Source organism: Rana temporaria, chromosome 2, assembly GCF_905171775.1.
Source record: "Rana temporaria chromosome 2, aRanTem1.1, whole genome shotgun sequence".
Taxonomy (NCBI): domain Eukaryota; kingdom Metazoa; phylum Chordata; class Amphibia; order Anura; family Ranidae; genus Rana; species Rana temporaria.
In genome coordinates, this window is record NC_053490.1 from 516237272 (window position 1) to 516254796 (window position 17525).

A 17525-nucleotide genomic window follows, 5' to 3' on the forward strand; every position below is an offset into this window, starting at 1 on the left:
CCATGGCATGTGAATAAGAAGTGGAGTCATCACAGGAGAAACATTTCTAACACTTCTACAGTCTTCCAAAAATGTTTTTTTTTTTACATTTCTTCAATAAAAAGAGATTTCCCATCACTTCCTGTCCTGACAGGAAGTAGGATTAGATCTCCTCAAAAGGCACCCAGGTGCCAAAGTAAAATGTGCCTTTCTCAAACTATTGCGCCCTAAAATAATGTCCAGGTCTTGGGGAACCTTTATCAAAACCAATGAGGTCAATGGCAAAAATGCTTCTTATACTGGTGGTCGTTAGGAAGGTTCCACCGTTATAGAAAGCTAAAAAGATAATTGATGTCATGCCGCTGACTTTGCCAAGTGGTGTTGGTCCTAGAACCTTGCAGGCACCATCAAATGAAAGTTCAATCGGCCAAAATGAAGGAAAGTTTAAGCAAAAGTTCAAGTTTACCAAGACCAATTACTAGGGCTCAATGGCAAAAACGTCTCTTATATGGGTGGCAATGTCTCCATAAAACCTGAATAAGAAATGGCGTCATCACAGAACAATAATTTCTAATGCCGCGTATACACGGTCGTAAATTCCGCCAGCAAAAGTCCGATGTGAGCTTTTTGTCGGACCGTGTGTATGCGCCATCGGACTTTTGTTGTTGGGAATTTTCCGCCAGCAAAAGACAGAGCAGGTTCTCTATTTTTCCCGACGGAAAAAAATCCGACGCATGTTTGGAAGCATCGAACTTCATTTTCTCTGCTCGTCGCAGTGTTGTACGTCACCGCGTTCTTGACTGTTGAATGTTCAGAGACCTTTTGTGTGACAGTGTGTATGCAAGCCAAGCTTGAGCGGAATTCCGTCGGAAAAACCATCCAAGGTTTTTCCGACAGGAAATCCGATCGTGTGTACGGGGCATAAACACTTCTACAATCTTCCAAAAACTTTTTTTTTTTTACATTTCTCCAATAGAGAGATTTCCCATCACTTCCTGTCCTAACAGGAAGTACAATTAGATCTCCCCAAAAGGCACCCAGGTGCCAAAGTAAAAGGTGCCTTTCTCAACCTATTTACCCTAGAAGATCCCTAAAATAATTTTCCGGTCTTGGGGAAACTTTACTAAAATCAATGAGGTCAATGGCAAAAATGCCTCTTTTACTGGTGGTCGTTAGGAAGGTTCCACCGTTATAGAAAGCTAAAAAGATAATTGATGTCATGCGGCTGGCTTTGCCAAGCGGTGTTGGTCCTGGAACCTTGCAGGCAACATCAAATGGAAGTTCAAACGGCCAAAGTTTACGAAGATGGGGCTCAATGGCAAAAACGCCTCTTATATTGGTGGTCATGTCTCCATGTGTATGGGGCATAACACTTCTACAATCTTCCTAAAATGTAATTTTTTTTACATTTCTCCAATAAAGAGATTGCCCATCACTTCCTGTCCTGACAGGAAGTAGGATTAGATCTCCTCAAAAGGCACACAGATGCCAAAATTTGAATGTGCCTTTCTCAACCTATTTACCCTAGAACAGGGATATGCAATTAGCAGGACTCCAGCTGTTGCAAAACTACAAGTCCCATCATGCCTCTGCCTCTGGGTGTCATGCTTGTGGCTTTCAGACTCTTGCTATGCCTCATGGGACTAGTAGTTCTGCAACATCTGGAGGTCCGCTAATTGCATATCCCTGCCCTAGAAGATCCCTAAAATAATTTTCCGGTCTTGGGGAAACGTTACTAAAATTAATGAGGTCAATGGCAAAAATGCCTCTTATACTGGAGGTCATTAGGAAGGTTCCACCATTATAGAAAGCTAAAAAGATAATTGATGTCATGCCGCTGGCTTTGCCAAGTGGTGTGGGTCCTTGAACCTTGCAGGCACCATCAAATGGAAGTTCAATTTGGCCAAAGTTTAAGCAACCTCTAGCATCTTCTGGAGGAACCCAAGGGCTCCATGGAACCTTGGTTGAGAAGAACTGCTCTAACCCTTTCCCACTCTATTTAAACAAACAAACAAAAAAGTTTGGTTGGAGTTGGGTTTTAAATAATGGGAACTGGTGAAGGCCATGCAGGGGCTTGGGAAAAAACCACCTTCCATGCCGTAAGGTTCATTGGCATGGTTCAAACCCAGGACTTCCTAAGCAGGAGTGTTAACCACCAAGCTTACTGACTTGTGTTTCATTTGCCGGTCTTGGGGAACCTTTACTAAAACCAATGGCAAAAATGCCTGTTATACTGGAGGTCATTAGGAAGGTTCCACCATTATAGAAAGCTAAAAAGATAATTGATGTCATGCCGCTGGCTTTGCCAAGTGGTGTTGATCCTGGAACATTGCAGGCACCATCAAATGGAAGTTCAATTTGGCCAAAGTTTAAGCAACCTCTAGCATCTTCTGGGGGAACCCAAGGGCTCCATGGAACCTTGGTTGAGAAGAACTGCTCTAACCCTTTCCCACTCTATTTAAACAAACAAACAAAAAAAAGTTTGTCTGGAGTTGGGTTTTAAATAACGGGAACTGGTGAAAGCCATGCAGGCGCTTGGGAAACAACTACACTCCATGCTGTAAGGTTCACTGGCAAGGTGAAAACCCAGGACTTCCCAAGCAGGAGTGTTACCCACCAAGCTGTCTGACTTGTGTTCCACATTCTGGGGCAGTGAGGCTTTGTCTGTGCAATAGTACAAATCTGGGCATGGCCACTTCCATCAAAGCCTTATCACACAGGCGTTATGCTCAATTACCATCGCTTTAAAGTAAATCCGCCTCCCTCACACACTCATACGCACACACACACAGGAGGCGGCCATTCTGTCTCTTCTAAAGGCTCCTAAATGTCTCACAGTGTTAAGCTAGAAGAAGGAAAATGGATTCACATGATGACTTTGTCCGGGAGAGGACAGTCTCTGCACCGCCCTCCCACCAGAATCATCCGCCCGCGGGGAGGCGCTTGTCCGCTCCAAGTCCCCCAATGCGTGGCTTTTTTCATTCTTGCTCCCCCTCGCCGGGCCGGCTCTGCAGTTTGTTTTTGTGTTTCGTTTTCGGGAGGAGCTTCTTGTTCAGGAGCCGGGACAGCGTGGCGCCTTTCTTGCGGTGCTCTGGGGCCCCCGGCTGCTCCAGGTAGACCAGGTCGTTGTGAGATTGGCTCATGCTGGGGTCTTTTTGCTGGTGCCTTCGGCGGAAAAACAGCTTTGCGCCTTTGTGTAAGAATCCACCTGCAAGGAAGGGAAGGTTAGTATGGTTGCTTAGACCTCAGCTTCAAATCTAAAAATTAAAGGATCACTCCCCGCTTCAGTACTAATATTTCCGTTATTGGTGGACGCTGGAGACACAGGAAAAGTGGGAATACCACAAGCTGGGAGAGAACCCAAAACCCTCCAAAATTGGCAGGGACACCATCAAGACTTACAGTAGGTGACTTCCCCAGTAGAGACTCGGCCCAACAGACGCCACCTATAGGTGAAATATCAGTTTTTTTTGGGGTGAACCTGTCATCTAAAGCAGTGGTGATCAACCCTGTCCTTCGGGACCCACCAACAGGCCAGGTTTGCAAGATAACTGAAATACATCACAGGTGATATCGTTTGCACTTCCGTGATTGCAGCATTCTAGTCTGCATCTCCCCAAGGTAATACATAAAACCTGGCCTGTAAGTGGGCCCTGAGGACAGGGTTGATGACCACTGGTCTAAAGTTTACTTAGATACAAGATTTGCAGATATATAAAGAGATGCACTAAGAGCTGAAGAATTGAACACACATTTCACTACCTGTCCAGTAACCCCAATGAAGGACACCATAGGGATGCAGCACCTCTCCAGTATTAGATACATAGCAGCTTTAGGGCTCATGTTGACTGGCATTCTATTCAAATGCAACATCTTACCTCTGCCTGCAGATCAAATGCCCCTCATTAGGACATGTTGTGCCCAAAGGAACACAGAGCAATGCAAAGCAGGTCAAAAGCTGCCTCTGAAATGCTGTGCGCCGCTCTGTTAGGGATCAGCTACATTGCTACAACGCAGGATCACAGTTCGCTAAAAGTACATAAAAAAACTTACCAATATAATCTATGAAGCTCTTCACATCAGTGCGAGATTATATATATATATATATATAAACTTTTTTAATTACTGCTTGCTGTATCCCTTGTGTGCTTTGATAAAATAAATGCATAACATTATAGTCAACAAAATGGAAAATGCTTTAAAACTCCTTCCCACCTGCTCAGGTGTACCTGTAAATAGCTTGACATGCCTGGGGAAGGGGGGGAATGGCAGGAAGCACAGGCGATCATGTAACACAGTGGTCACATGATGCAGCACGTCACCTGCCACCCAGATGCAGCTTGTCACTTGCCACTGTTACCTGCCACCCATATGCAGCTTGTCACCGTCACCTGCCACCCATATGCAGCTGGTCACCGTCACCTGCCACACGATGTAGCATGTCACTTGCCACTGTTACCTGCCACCCATATGCAGCTTGTCACCGTCACCTGCCACCTATATGCAGCTTGTCACCGTCACCTGCCACCCATATGCAGCTTGTCACAGTCACCTGCCACCCATATGCAGCTTGTCACCGTCACCTGCCACCCATATGCAGCTTGTCACCGTCACCTGCCACCCATATGCAGCTTGTCACCTGCCACCCATATGCAGCTTGTCACCTGCCACCCATATGCAGCTTGTCACTTGCCACTGTTACCTGCCACCCATATGCAGCTTGTCACCGTCACCTGCCACCCATATTGCAGCTTGTCACTTGCCACTGTTACCTGCCACCCATATGCAGCTTGTCACCGTCACCTGCCACACAGATGCAGCATGTCACTTGCCACGGTTACCTGCCACCCATATGCAGCTTGAGATCGCTGGAAGGCTGTCTAACAGTCACAGTGACAAAACCTCTCCCCAAGTCCTTCAGACAACAAAAAAAACATGTGAAGGTACCATTTGTTGCACTACGTTGCCCATTATTTGAGCTTGTCTAATTATTGAACCAACTAAGAAAATTGCGGGGGGGGGGGGGGGGGGTTGGGTCGCACCCCTCCCTCAAACTAAAACTCCTCTCACTTTTCCCTTCCCCCGGATACAAGGGGGTGACTCCTCGTAAGCTGTTTTGGAGGTGGGGCTCTTCCCTGTGGGGGACCCAAGAAGCATGTGGAGAAACTCCGGGATCATCAAGGCTGGATGGACTTATAGATGAGTAGCAATTTGTTCGGCCAGGGAATGCAATTCACCAGAAATTTAATATATTCCCCTGAAGAATACATATAACTTAAATTGGTCGAAACGCGTAGGGATATCATGTGGATTTTCATATAGGTTCATTGTTGTTGCAATTTGAGTTTATGTGTACATGTTCTCTCCTTGATGAGTTATGTTTTTGAATTGGCCAAAATTGCTTTTTATGACTCCCATGCATCTATGCCCGTTACTCCCCTTTTTTGATACTGTGATATATGGAATAAACATATATTTATACAAAAATAAACTGTTACTTGTTTTATACATCTTTTCGCTGCTTAAAAACCCCTTGAGGGCTCTTCCATTTAAGTTGTCGTCCCCTGACACCCAGATTCAGCTTGTCACCCTCACCTGCCACCCATATGCAGCTTGTCACTTGCCACTGCCACCTGCCACCCATATGCAGCTTGTTACTACTTCTGGCAGCCTCGCCTCTTAGTGGCGTCCGAGCGGGTAAACTTCCACATGCGGGTAGATGGGTGGTGAGAGCACTGTGTGTGGGGACAAGGAGAGGTCGCCAATAACAATACGTTTGACGTATAGCGATTATTTGAAATTTTGTGAATATCGGCCCCGATAATCGGCCACTACGATAATTGGTCAACCCCTAGTATGACCAGCGTTGTACAGGCACAATAACCACACAATGCCAGGGAAATACAGGCACAATAATCGCATGATGTCAGGGGAATACAGGCACAATAACCACATGATGCCAGGGAAATACAGGCACAATAACCACAGCATGTAAGGCACAATAACCACATGATGCCAGGGGAATACAGGCACAATAACCACAGCATGCAAGGCACAATAACCACATGATGCCAGGGGAATACAGGCACAATAACCACAGCATGCAAGGCACAATAACCACATGATGCCAGGGGAATACAGGCACAATAACCACAGCATGCAAGGCACAATAACCACATAATGCCCGGAGAATACAGGCACAATAACCACATGATGGCAGGGGAAGACAGGCACAATAACCACAGGATGCCAGGGGAAGACAGGCACAATAACCACAGGATGCCAGGGGAATACAGGCACAATAACCACAGCATGCCAGGGGAATACAGGCACAATAACCACAGCATGCCAGGGGAATACAGGCACAATAACCACAGCATGCAAGGCACAATAACCACATGATGCCAGGGGAATACAGGCACAATAACCACAGCATGCAAGGCACAATAACCACATGATGCCAGGGGAATACAGGCACAATAACCACAGCATGCAGGGCACAATAACCACATGATGCCAGGGGAATACAGGCACAATAACCACAGCATGCAAGGCACAATAACCACATGATGCCAGGGGAATACAGGCACAATAACCACAGCATGCAAGGCACAATAACCACATAATGCCCGGAGAATACAGGCACAATAACCACATGATGCCAGGGGAAGACAGGCACAATAACCACAGCATGCAAGGCACAATAACCACATGATGCCAGGGGAATACAGGCACAATAACCACAGCATGCAAGGCACAATAACCACATAATGCCCGGAGAATACAGGCACAATAACCACATGATGGCAGGGGAAGACAGGCACAATAACCACAGGATGCCAGGGGAAGACAGGCACAATAACCACAGGATGCCAGGGGAAGACAGGCACAATAACCACAGCATGCAAGGCACAATAACCACATAATGCCCGGAGAATACAGGCACAATAACCACATGATGCCAGGGGAATACAGGCACAATAACCACATGATGCCAGGGGAAGACAGGCACAATAACCACAGGATGCCAGGGGAAGACAGGCACAATAACCACAGCATGCCAGGGGAATACAGGCACAATAACCACAGCATGCCAGGGGAATACAGGCACAATAACCACATAATGCCCGGAGAATACAGGCACAATAACCACATGATGCCAGGGGAATACAGGCACAATAACCACAGGATGCCAGGGGAAGACAGGCACAATAACCACAGGATGCCAGGGGAAGACAGGCACAATAACTACAGGATGCCAGGGGAAGACAGGCACAATAACTACAGGATGCCAGACGAAGACAGGCACAATAACCACAGCATGCCAGGGGAATACAGGCACAATAACCACATGACGCCAGGGAAATACAGGCACAATAACCACATGACGCCAGGGAAATACAGGCACAATAACCACATGACGCCAGGGAAATACAGGCACAATAACCACATGACGCCAGGGAAATACAGGCACAATAACCACATGACGCCAGGGAAATACAGGCACAATAACCACATGACACCAGGGAAATACAGGCACAATAACCACATGACGCCAGGGAAATACAGGCACAATAACCACATGATGCCAGGGGGATAGGGGAACAATTAGGACACAATAACCACTAAATGCCAGGGAATACAGACACACAAACCACAAGATGCCAAGGGAATATGGGCAAGTAACAACCAAAAAAAGGATTGTGGTCATCAGTCTAGTTTGACTGTCTTTAGTATTTTAGGCAATTCTTTTTGAAGAACCATGGGATACCACCAAAAGCACAATATAGATTTGTAAGACTGTAAATACGTTCAGATATTTAGCGCAAAGAGTCTTTTGTATTCCCTGATGTGTCCTTAATATGCAAATGAGCCAATCAGTTTGCGATTTCTCTGTGGAAGTAAAGAAATAAAGTTATGTAAACTTTGGTACCCTCAAAATCTCTGTCCGAAGATCATCTACTGCTGTTGCTGATCATATTGCTTACTATATGCGCAGTGCCATCTAGTGGCTGCAAAGAAGAAGTGCAGCCAATTCATCAAGGGTGACAAGCTAGGTCAGGTTTTATTATATAGGTGTAGGACTCTGATGAGGAGGAGAAGACAAGAAGAATGATGGATGTTTGAATGAAGCTATAATGCAGTGACTGGTAAAGTCATAGAACCTGAAAAATGGTGACTGTTCCTAAGAGGAGGGAGTGCGGTGCATTTGTTAAGGAGAGACAGTTAACACAAGCAGCATTTTTTTTTTTAATTCCCTTTAAACATTGAATGAAAGCAAGGCAGAAGAATTATGAAATGTTTGTTTTACCATGAGCCAACACTTTATTTTTATTTTTTACAGGCGACTGTTTTAAATGCTGATGCCCTTTGGATAACTGCTGGAAAACTGACCAGCCTAGCAGGGATGACAGCTGCCTAATCTTGGCAAACGTTCTCTATTGGTCTAGGTAGCTGTACATGTACACAGGACACTCAGCGCCACTGTTCTAAATAAAAAGCGTTCTTGTTACCCTTAGAAACCCATCACTTGTCATTATATATATATAAAAAATATATATAAATGTGGGCAACAAGAAGACTTTTCATGCATGAGGCTTGTATGTTATTAAGGGGCAGTCCACCCGAGTTTGCGGTTTTCATTAGAATTAATTCCTGATCCTCAAATTAAATTACTAATTTATTGATCTTTTACATATTATATATATAATACTCTTGAAGTGAGATTTCTGCATCTGTGTTCTGGACTCCACGCACCTGCCACAGCAGTCACATAGGGATCCCACTCTCCTTTTTATTTCTGTAGAATTCAGATGGGGATATCTTGCTACTGTTGTCCCCAGGAGACATAAGAGGTTGGTGAGCAATTCAGAAATTCTTCCATCCACCCAAAAATTAAATACGTCTTGCACTTAAATAGGACTACTTTGGCTCCTGCTGCCCGCCTGCGACACCTCTGGGCCCTCCCGCACGCCTGCGACACCTCTGGGCCCGCCCGCCCGCGACACCTCTGGGCCCACCCGCCCGCCTGTGACACCTTTGGGCCCTCCCCGCCCGCGACACCTCTGGGCCCTCCCACCTGCGACACCTCTGGGCCCTCCCACCTGCGACACCTCTGGGCCCTCCCGCCCGCCTGCGACACCTTTGGGCCCTCCCGCCCGCGACACCTTTGGGCCCTCCCGCCCGCCTGCGACACCTTTGGGCCCTCCCGCCCGCCTGCGACACCTTTGGGCCCTCCCGCCCACCTGCGACACCTTTGGGCCCTCCCGCCTGTGACACCTTTGGGCCCTCCCGCCCGCCTGTGACACCTTTGGGCCCTCCCGCGACACCTCTGGGCCCTCCCGCACGCGACACCTCTGGGCCCTCCCCCGCCCGCCTGCGACACCTCTGGGCCCTCCCCCGCCCGCTTGCGACACCTCTGGGCCCTCCCCCGCCCGCCTGCGACACCTTTGGGCCCTCCCCTGCCACCTCTGGGCCCTCCCCCGCCCGCCTGCGACACCTCTGAGCCCTCCCGCGACACCTCTGAGCCCTCCCCCGCCCGCGACACCTCTGAGCCCTCCCCCGCCCGCGACACCTCTGAGCCCTCCCCCGCCAGGCGACACCTCTGAGCCCTCCCCCGCCAGGCGACACCTTTGGGCCCTCCTGCCCGCCTGCGACACCTCTAGGCACAATTGATATTTTTGTCTTCCATCCACCCAAAATTGAAATAAGGACTACTTTGGGTCCTACAACTCGGCCTGGGACACCTTTGGGTCCTCCTGCCCACCTGGGACACCTTTGGGCCCTCCAGCCCACTTGGGACATCTTTGGGTCCTCATGCCTGTCGGAGACACCTTTAGATCTTTCCTCCAACAATTTATAGTTTTTTCTTCCATCCACCCAAAATTTTAATAAGTCTTGTGCTCAAATAGGACTACTTTGGGTCCTCCCGCCCGCCTGGGACACCTTTGGGTCTTTCCTCCAACAATGGATATTTTTGAGTCCTCCTGCCCGCCTTGTACACCTTTGGGTCTTCCCCTCCAACCTGGGACACCTTTGAGTCTTCCAACCCACTTGGAACTTTGGGTCTTTGCAGCCACCTTTTCCCATTCTACTACTTTATTTGCTTTCTTCTTCATTTCAAATGAATTCAAGATCCAACAAGGAGAGTGGGATCCCCTCATAATGGCCACAGCAGATGTGGAGACTCAAATCTCAGCTTCGGGTGGACTGACCCTTGAAACAAAGCACACGCTATTTCACAACAAGAAGGGAAATGCTTCAACTTACTGTGCAAGCAATTAATTCACGAAAAGATCCTCTTAAGGTTACAGAAGAAATGGCAAGAATGACGATGATGAAAGAAAAAATGGAAGATGAGAAGACACACACAAATGTCATTTCAGGAGCTTCACTCACAAAGTGCCTCACCAGAGCCCCAGAACTATGTGACACTTTTTAGCATCTAATCTGCAAGAGCGTCAGCTCCTCGGGTTTCCAGGAGAAGCCGCCGCCACCATAAAAGTAAGAGCAAGAAGGCCAGCAAGCAGCTTTTAAAATTATTTTTTGCCCCAACACTTTCCACAGCAGCCCGTAGCTAAAAGAGAAACAGAAAATGACTACAGATAGCAGAAGGAGAGCCGAGACAGGATCATACTGAACAAGCACCACTATTAGAATATACAGGAAAGGATAAAGCCCAACTCCAGGAAAAATATCCACCCCTGCAGAGGGCCACTGTCCCCTTGTGAGGATAATGGCTTGTTGTGTCTAGAGCACATGTGTGAAATACTAGGCCCACGGGCCGAATCTGGCCCACCAGGCCATTTCATGTGGCCCTCGCACCTCTCCTGCAGCTGCAGCACCACCATTGTCTCAGTCCTCACCTTGTTTTAGCAGAGAGGAGGACAGAACTCCTCCGACAAATCCTGCACTTCTCTGTGCAGCCACAAAGAGGCTCCTAGCTGTCTCCCCATATCTCAACAGTTGGCAGCAGAGAGAAGGACAGAACGCCTCCTACAGATCTTGCGCCTTACTGTACAGCCGCAGCACCCCTTTGTCTCCATGTCCCCTGGTCTCAGCATTAAGCAGAAACCAGCAGTCGACTCCAGCCCTCCTCTGGTCCTCCTCCAGTCTCTGCACCTTCTTCCCAGTTCCACTCCAGCTTCTCCCCGGCAGCAGCACAAGGTGAGGTAGGTGCACAGTGATGCAAGGGAGGGTGGGGGACTCTCAACTTCTGATGTGGGGGGAGCTATTGACACTTGATGTAAAGGGGGGAGTAGGGTGCTCTGGACATTTAGTATTCCAGATAGAACTGGCCCTGTGTGGACAACCATAATTTCGATGTGGGCAACCATAATGCCCATGTGGTCCACGATAAAATAGAATTGGACACCCCTAGCCAAGTGGATTATAGAACAGGCTCTTTCACTTACCCGATTCTTCGCTCCGGCGCTCTCTTCCTCATTCCCCAAGATCTGGACTGTGGGCGGAGCCTCAGTGTCATTGTGCACCATACAGGTACAATAACCCTCTATAATGCATGGAGGAGGCTGGAGTGTGACCAGAGCTGGTTGCAGCTTACAGAGCAGACTGCAGGGGACCGGTCACATGTCTGGAGGGAGTAGTATGGTAAGTATTTACACTTTAATCCCATGGCCCTAGACTAAACAAGCATTTAACCCTTGGGGAGCCCACTGCAACTGTGGATTCTATTTTTTATTTTCATGGGGTTAGGCTTTAAAAAGCAGAGGATAGGTAGGAGCATTTATGATTCTGCATATGGGGGCCCCACTGCTCTAAAACTGGAACCCAAAGTTTAAGGAACAACTTCCCTGGTGGTGTGGAAAAAGGTTGGGGTGGTGAGGGAAAGGGGAGTGGCAGGGAAAACCAGGATCAAGACAGAAGTCTATGTGCAAAAATTGCACATAGACTCTATATTTTGGCTTTAACGTGTATGTAACCTAGTGCAGGTCATTCTTTCCACTGATCACCAATATAAGGAGCATTCTTCCCACTGATCACCAATGTAAGGGACATTCTTCTCACTGATCACCAATGTAAGGGACATTCTTCTCACTGATCACCAATGTAAGGAACATTCTTCTCACTGAGCACCAATGTAAGGAACATTCTTCCCACTGATCACCAATGTAAGGAGCATTCTTCCCACTGATCACCAATGTAAGGAACATTCTTCCCACTGATCACCAATGTAAGGAACATTCTTCCCACTGATCACCAATGTAAGGGACATTCTTCCCACTGATCACCAATGTAAGGAACATTCTTCCCACTGATCACCAATGTAAGGAACATTCTTCCCACTGATCACCAATGTAAGGAACATTCTTCTCACTGATCACCAATGTAAGGGACATTCTTCCCACTGATCACCAATGTAAGGAACATTCTTCCCACTGATCTCCAATGTAAGGAACATTCTTCTCACTGATCACCAATGTAAGGAACATTCTTCTCACTGACCACCAATGTAAGGGACATTCTTCTCACTGACCACCAATGTAAGGAACATTCTTCTCACTGATCACCAATGTAAGGAACATTCTTCTCACTGATCACCAATGTAAGGAACATTCTTCTCACTGATCACCAATGTAAGGAACATTCTTCTCACTGATCACCAATGTAAGGGACATTCTTCTCACTGATCACCAATGTAAGGAACATTCTTCCCACTGATCACCAATGTAAGGAACATTCTTCTCACTGATCACCAATGTAAGGGACATTCTTCCCACTGATCACCAATGTAAGGAACATTCTTCCCACTGATCTCCAATGTAAGGAACATTCTTCTCACTGATCACCAATGTAAGGAACATTCTTCTCACTGACCACCAATGTAAGGGACATTCTTCTCACTGACCACCAATGTAAGGAACATTCTTCTCACTGATCACCAATGTAAGGAACATTCTTCTCACTGATCACCAATGTAAGGAACATTCTTCTCACTGATCACCAATGTAAGGAACATTCTTCTCACTGATCACCAATGTAAGGGACATTCTTCTCACTGATCACCAATGTAAGGAACATTCTTCCCACTGATCACCAATGTAAGGAGCATTCTTCTCACTGATCACCAATGTATGGGACATTCTTCCCACTGATCACCAATGTAAGGGACATTCTTGCGACGGTATCGGTATGATATCCCCGTCAACGTTCCCTTCTTCCCATAACGACAATCACCCCAATATTCCACGAGGAGGGATATCCCTGGAATCGCCCAGAAAGCCACACATGAGACAAGCTTACTGCTGGAACAAGACACTTTATTGACACAAAAACTCAGCTTATATGTGGTTACAGCCTGTTAGGAACGCCCCCCTCACACAGTGGGGTTTCCCATACAGATTATAGGAGACAAGTCGGAGCCGACCATGCAGACATGTTTCTTTAGATAAAGACATCAGCGGAGTTAATTACTAGGTGTAACAGCCTGACCACAATGAAGCAATCAGAATAATTAACATGAGCCCCTTATCTAATCATTGTAAACAGTAAGGCCGGTCTCCTTCCCACACACAATAAATCAATTACCATTTGAACTAGGGAGCTGGCTGAGGAAGGGTCATTAACATGTCAATAGCTTGTGACACATGAACCAAGCAGGGAGATTTACACTGACATCCTTCACAATGGCCCCCCTTTTTCTCCCTGCTCCGGCAAACCCGGTTGGACCTTCCCTGGTCCAGTAGGGTTGACGGGTTCAGAGCTTTTAGTCCGAGGTTAACTCCGTTTGGCGTGACTGACCTCCATTGGTAACTGCTTCCGACTCAGGTATGCTACCGGGTCGTCAGATCACACGCCGGTCAGTCCCCAAGTCTTTGTGCGATCTGCAAAGTCACCAGAAGTCAGTGTGAAGACAGCGAATGGGTCTGTGCGCCGCCGTCTAGGTGTCCCGCTATGGGAGGGGGCAGGTTATGGCTCTGAAGTGACAATCACAGGAGATTCATAAAAAGAAAAAGTTATATTTGTTGAAATGCTGTAGCACTGGTGCTCAGAGTCCGGGGGGGGGGGGGAGAGGGGACTCAGAGCCCCATAAGGTCAGCCACCCCCTGCTCCCTCCGCAGCCGCCGGTTCTCCTCTTTGAGCTTCTCCAGCTCCATCTCCAGTTCATGGAGCCTGGGGGGGTCAGCCCGCTGTGACCTCAGGTGGTTGTTCTCCTCCTCCATGCGGCTTATGCACTCCTCCAGCTCTATGTACTCACGGATCAGATCCTGCTTGCTCATGTCCTGCAGGCTCTCCACGTGGTCCTTCATCATCAGGAACTGGGTGGTGGTGTAAGGGGCCACCGGTGGGCCCTTGGCGAACATCTCGGCACGCATCTGGGGCGCCCGCTGCGATTCCATCTCCTCCAGTCGCTTCTTCTCCTCCCAGGTCCGCTGGTTATATGACTTCCAGGACCTCTTCTTCTTGGAGGGTAGCTGGCGGTGCCTCTTTCTGCCCAGCTCCCTCCAAGGCCCCTCCGGCTCATGGCGGTCGCCCATGACCAGCTGACAATGGTGTTCCCTGTTGTCCGTAATAACAGATTGTACCATGAGGGCTTCGTAAGGGGTGCCCAATGGTTCTTCCGGACCCAGCTCCTGGAGATCCCAAGCCGAGTCTACACAATGGGCTGCTGCTGGTGGGCGGTACCCAGGTTGAGACCAATTTGACCTGGTGTTGTCGTTCATGGGGCAATTCTGCTTGAAGTGACCCAACTGTTTGCACCGGAAGCAGCGTTGTTCGTTGTCCTCCTGGCGTGGGTAGCGAGGGCTAGATGTCATCGGTCTGTTAGGCGGTTGGTATCTAGCGGCTGGTGGGTGTGAGGGCGCCGTTGGTTGTGGAGGTTGTACCCGTGGTGTGACCTGGTTTGTCTTGCGAGTATCCGCATATTCATCCGCCAACTTCGCGGCCTCTGGTAGAGTCATGGGCCTGCGATCTCTCACCCAATCTTTGACATCCGTCTGGATGTGATTGTAAAATTGCTCCAGGAGCATTAGTTGCAAAATGTCCTCTGCGGTGGTGGCCTGGCTGCTGTTAACCCAGTTAGAGGCCGACAGGGACAGCTGGCATGCCCATTCTGCGTAAGAGTCTTTCGTGGTTTTGCGTGAGTCCCTGAACTTCTGTCGGTGGGACTCTGGGGTTACTGCATAACGAGCCAGGAGCGCTTCTTTAACCCGGGCGTAGCTATGGATATCCTGATCTGGCACGGTCCGGAAAGCATCAGAAGCTTTGCCTGACAGTTTGCCTGACAATATTGCAACCCACTCTCTTCTAGCAATTCGGTGCAGGTTACATTGTCGCTCAAAGTCTGCCAGGTAGTTATCAATTTCACAGTCCTTTTCATCAAAAGCTTTAAAAGCGCTAAACGGAATCTTCCTTGCGTCTGCTGTGCTGTACTCACTGTTCGTAGAAGGTGCGGCTGCTTGTTGGACTGCTGCCAGTTTTAACTGTAGCTCTGCGTCCCTTATTTGTTTATCCTTCTGTAGTTCTGCGTCCCTTATTTCTTTAGCCTTCTGTAGCTCTGCGTCCCTTATTTGTTTATCCTTCTGTAGTTCTGCGTCCCTTATTTGTTTAGCCTCCTCCGCTAACAGGTCCATCACTTTCAGAACCACATCCGGCGTTGGGTTCGGGCCGAACCACGCTAGCTTCTCTCTCATTAGCTTGTTGGTTGGTGACTCCTCCTGAATCACTGGTGTCTCCATCTCTTGTACTGCTGGCGTTGCTGCAATCCCGTTCTCCTGGTCTAGCTCCATTATTTCTGCTATGATGACCCGCTTGGTTTTGTTGCTAGCGATCCTTCCACGAACTTCCAGTAGTTCTTCCAGTGTCTGCTTGGAATCCGGGTGTGAAGGGGAATAGAAGGGAAAAATCCCGCTGCTACCAACCAATTGCGACGGTATCGGTATGATATCCCCGTCAACGTTCCCTTCTTCCCATAACGACAATCACCCCAATATTCCACGAGGAGGGATATCCCTGGAATCGCCCAGAAAGCCACACATGAGACAAGCTTACTGCTGGAACAAGACACTTTATTGACACAAAAACTCAGCTTATATGTGGTTACAGCCTGTTAGGAACGCCCCCCTCACACAGTGGGGTTTCCCATACAGATTATAGGAGACAAGTCGGAGCCGACCATGCAGACATGTTTCTTTAGATAAAGACATCAGCGGAGTTAATTACTAGGTGTAACAGCCTGACCACAATGAAGCAATCAGAATAATTAACATGAGCCCCTTATCTAATCATTGTAAACAGTAAGGCCGGTCTCCTTCCCACACACAATAAATCAATTACCATTTGAACTAGGGAGCTGGCTGAGGAAGGGTCATTAACATGTCAATAGCTTGTGACACATGAACCAAGCAGGGAGATTTACACTGACATCCTTCACAATTCTTCTCACTGATCACCAATGTAAGGAACATTCTTCTCACTGATCACCAATGTAAGGAGCATTCTTCCCACTGATCACCAATGTAAGGAACATTCTTCTCACTGATCACCAATGTAAGGAGCATTCTTCTCACTGATCACCAATGTAAGGAGCATTCTTCTCACTGATCACCAATGTAAGGGGCATTCTTCCCACTGATCACCAATGTAAGGAACACACACACACACACACACACACACTCTCTCTTACAAGTATATACAAGTAATAGTCTTGCCAAGCCGTATTATGTATGAGGAGGGTTGTCCTAATGGCAATTCATTCATTTTAGCATCTGAAATAGCCCATCGCTTTACATTAGAGAAATTCCTAACCAGCCGGTAATTAGAAAATCACATTCAGCGCTCCCAGAGGTTGCCAAAATTACCCCACTATACATTTCCTTCCAATTAATCAGATAATTGCTTGTGTCATGTATGAGAATATCCTGCCAAGCCATGCTCAGCACACAGTTGTTGTTTATTGCTCGTTTTATCTCTGTTAGAAATCTGCAAGTGTTCTCAGATCCACAATAATCACTTAACACAGCAGGTGTATTTATTTAAAAAAATTAAAATTGCATAGCAAGTCGCCTAGTGAAAATGCATGTACATTCTGTGCAAATAGGGGGAAGAAAACAAATGCTACAAAGATATTTTCTGTGCTGGTCGAAAGTTTAATGATTTAAACTGAAAAATGTTCCATTTGGCCACTAGATGGCCCCAAGTATCAGAAGAAAACGTTATGAACTTACTGCCATCTAATGGCCAAATGCTGTATTTGTTTTATTTAAAATCAATAAAAAAAAATAACCTACAAGCACAGGAAATCGCCTAATTTGGCCGTATTTGCACAGAATGAATGTGAATGCACTTTTACTTGGTGACTTGCTATGAAAATTGTATGTGGTTTTATCTTAATGGCCATTAAGCATGGATCAGGGGCGGACTGACAACTCATGGGGTCCCCGGGCAATAGGAGATTATGGGGCCCCCCGGGCAATAGGAGATTATGGGGCCACACACACACACACACAGTATACATACACACACTGAAAAGGTACTGGAGAGGCGGGGCAGCTATAATCTTGGGATTTATTTTTAGAAAAACAGAT

The 17525-nt window shown here is 47.5% G+C and overlaps 1 protein-coding gene across 2 annotated transcripts in view; it reads right to left on the reverse strand.

Annotated features, from left to right (window-relative positions):
• Positions 1-2204: 2204 nt before the first annotated feature.
• C2CD2 (C2 calcium dependent domain containing 2) overlaps positions 2205-17525 on the reverse strand; it is a 142039-nt gene continuing 126718 nt past the window's right edge. For both annotated transcript variants that reach the window (XM_040339023.1, XM_040339024.1), the window contains exon 15: positions 2205-3187. In XM_040339023.1, the coding sequence (XP_040194957.1) occupies positions 2958-3187 (230 nt within the window). In that variant the 3' untranslated portion in view covers positions 2205-2957. The remainder of the gene's footprint in view (positions 3188-17525) is intronic.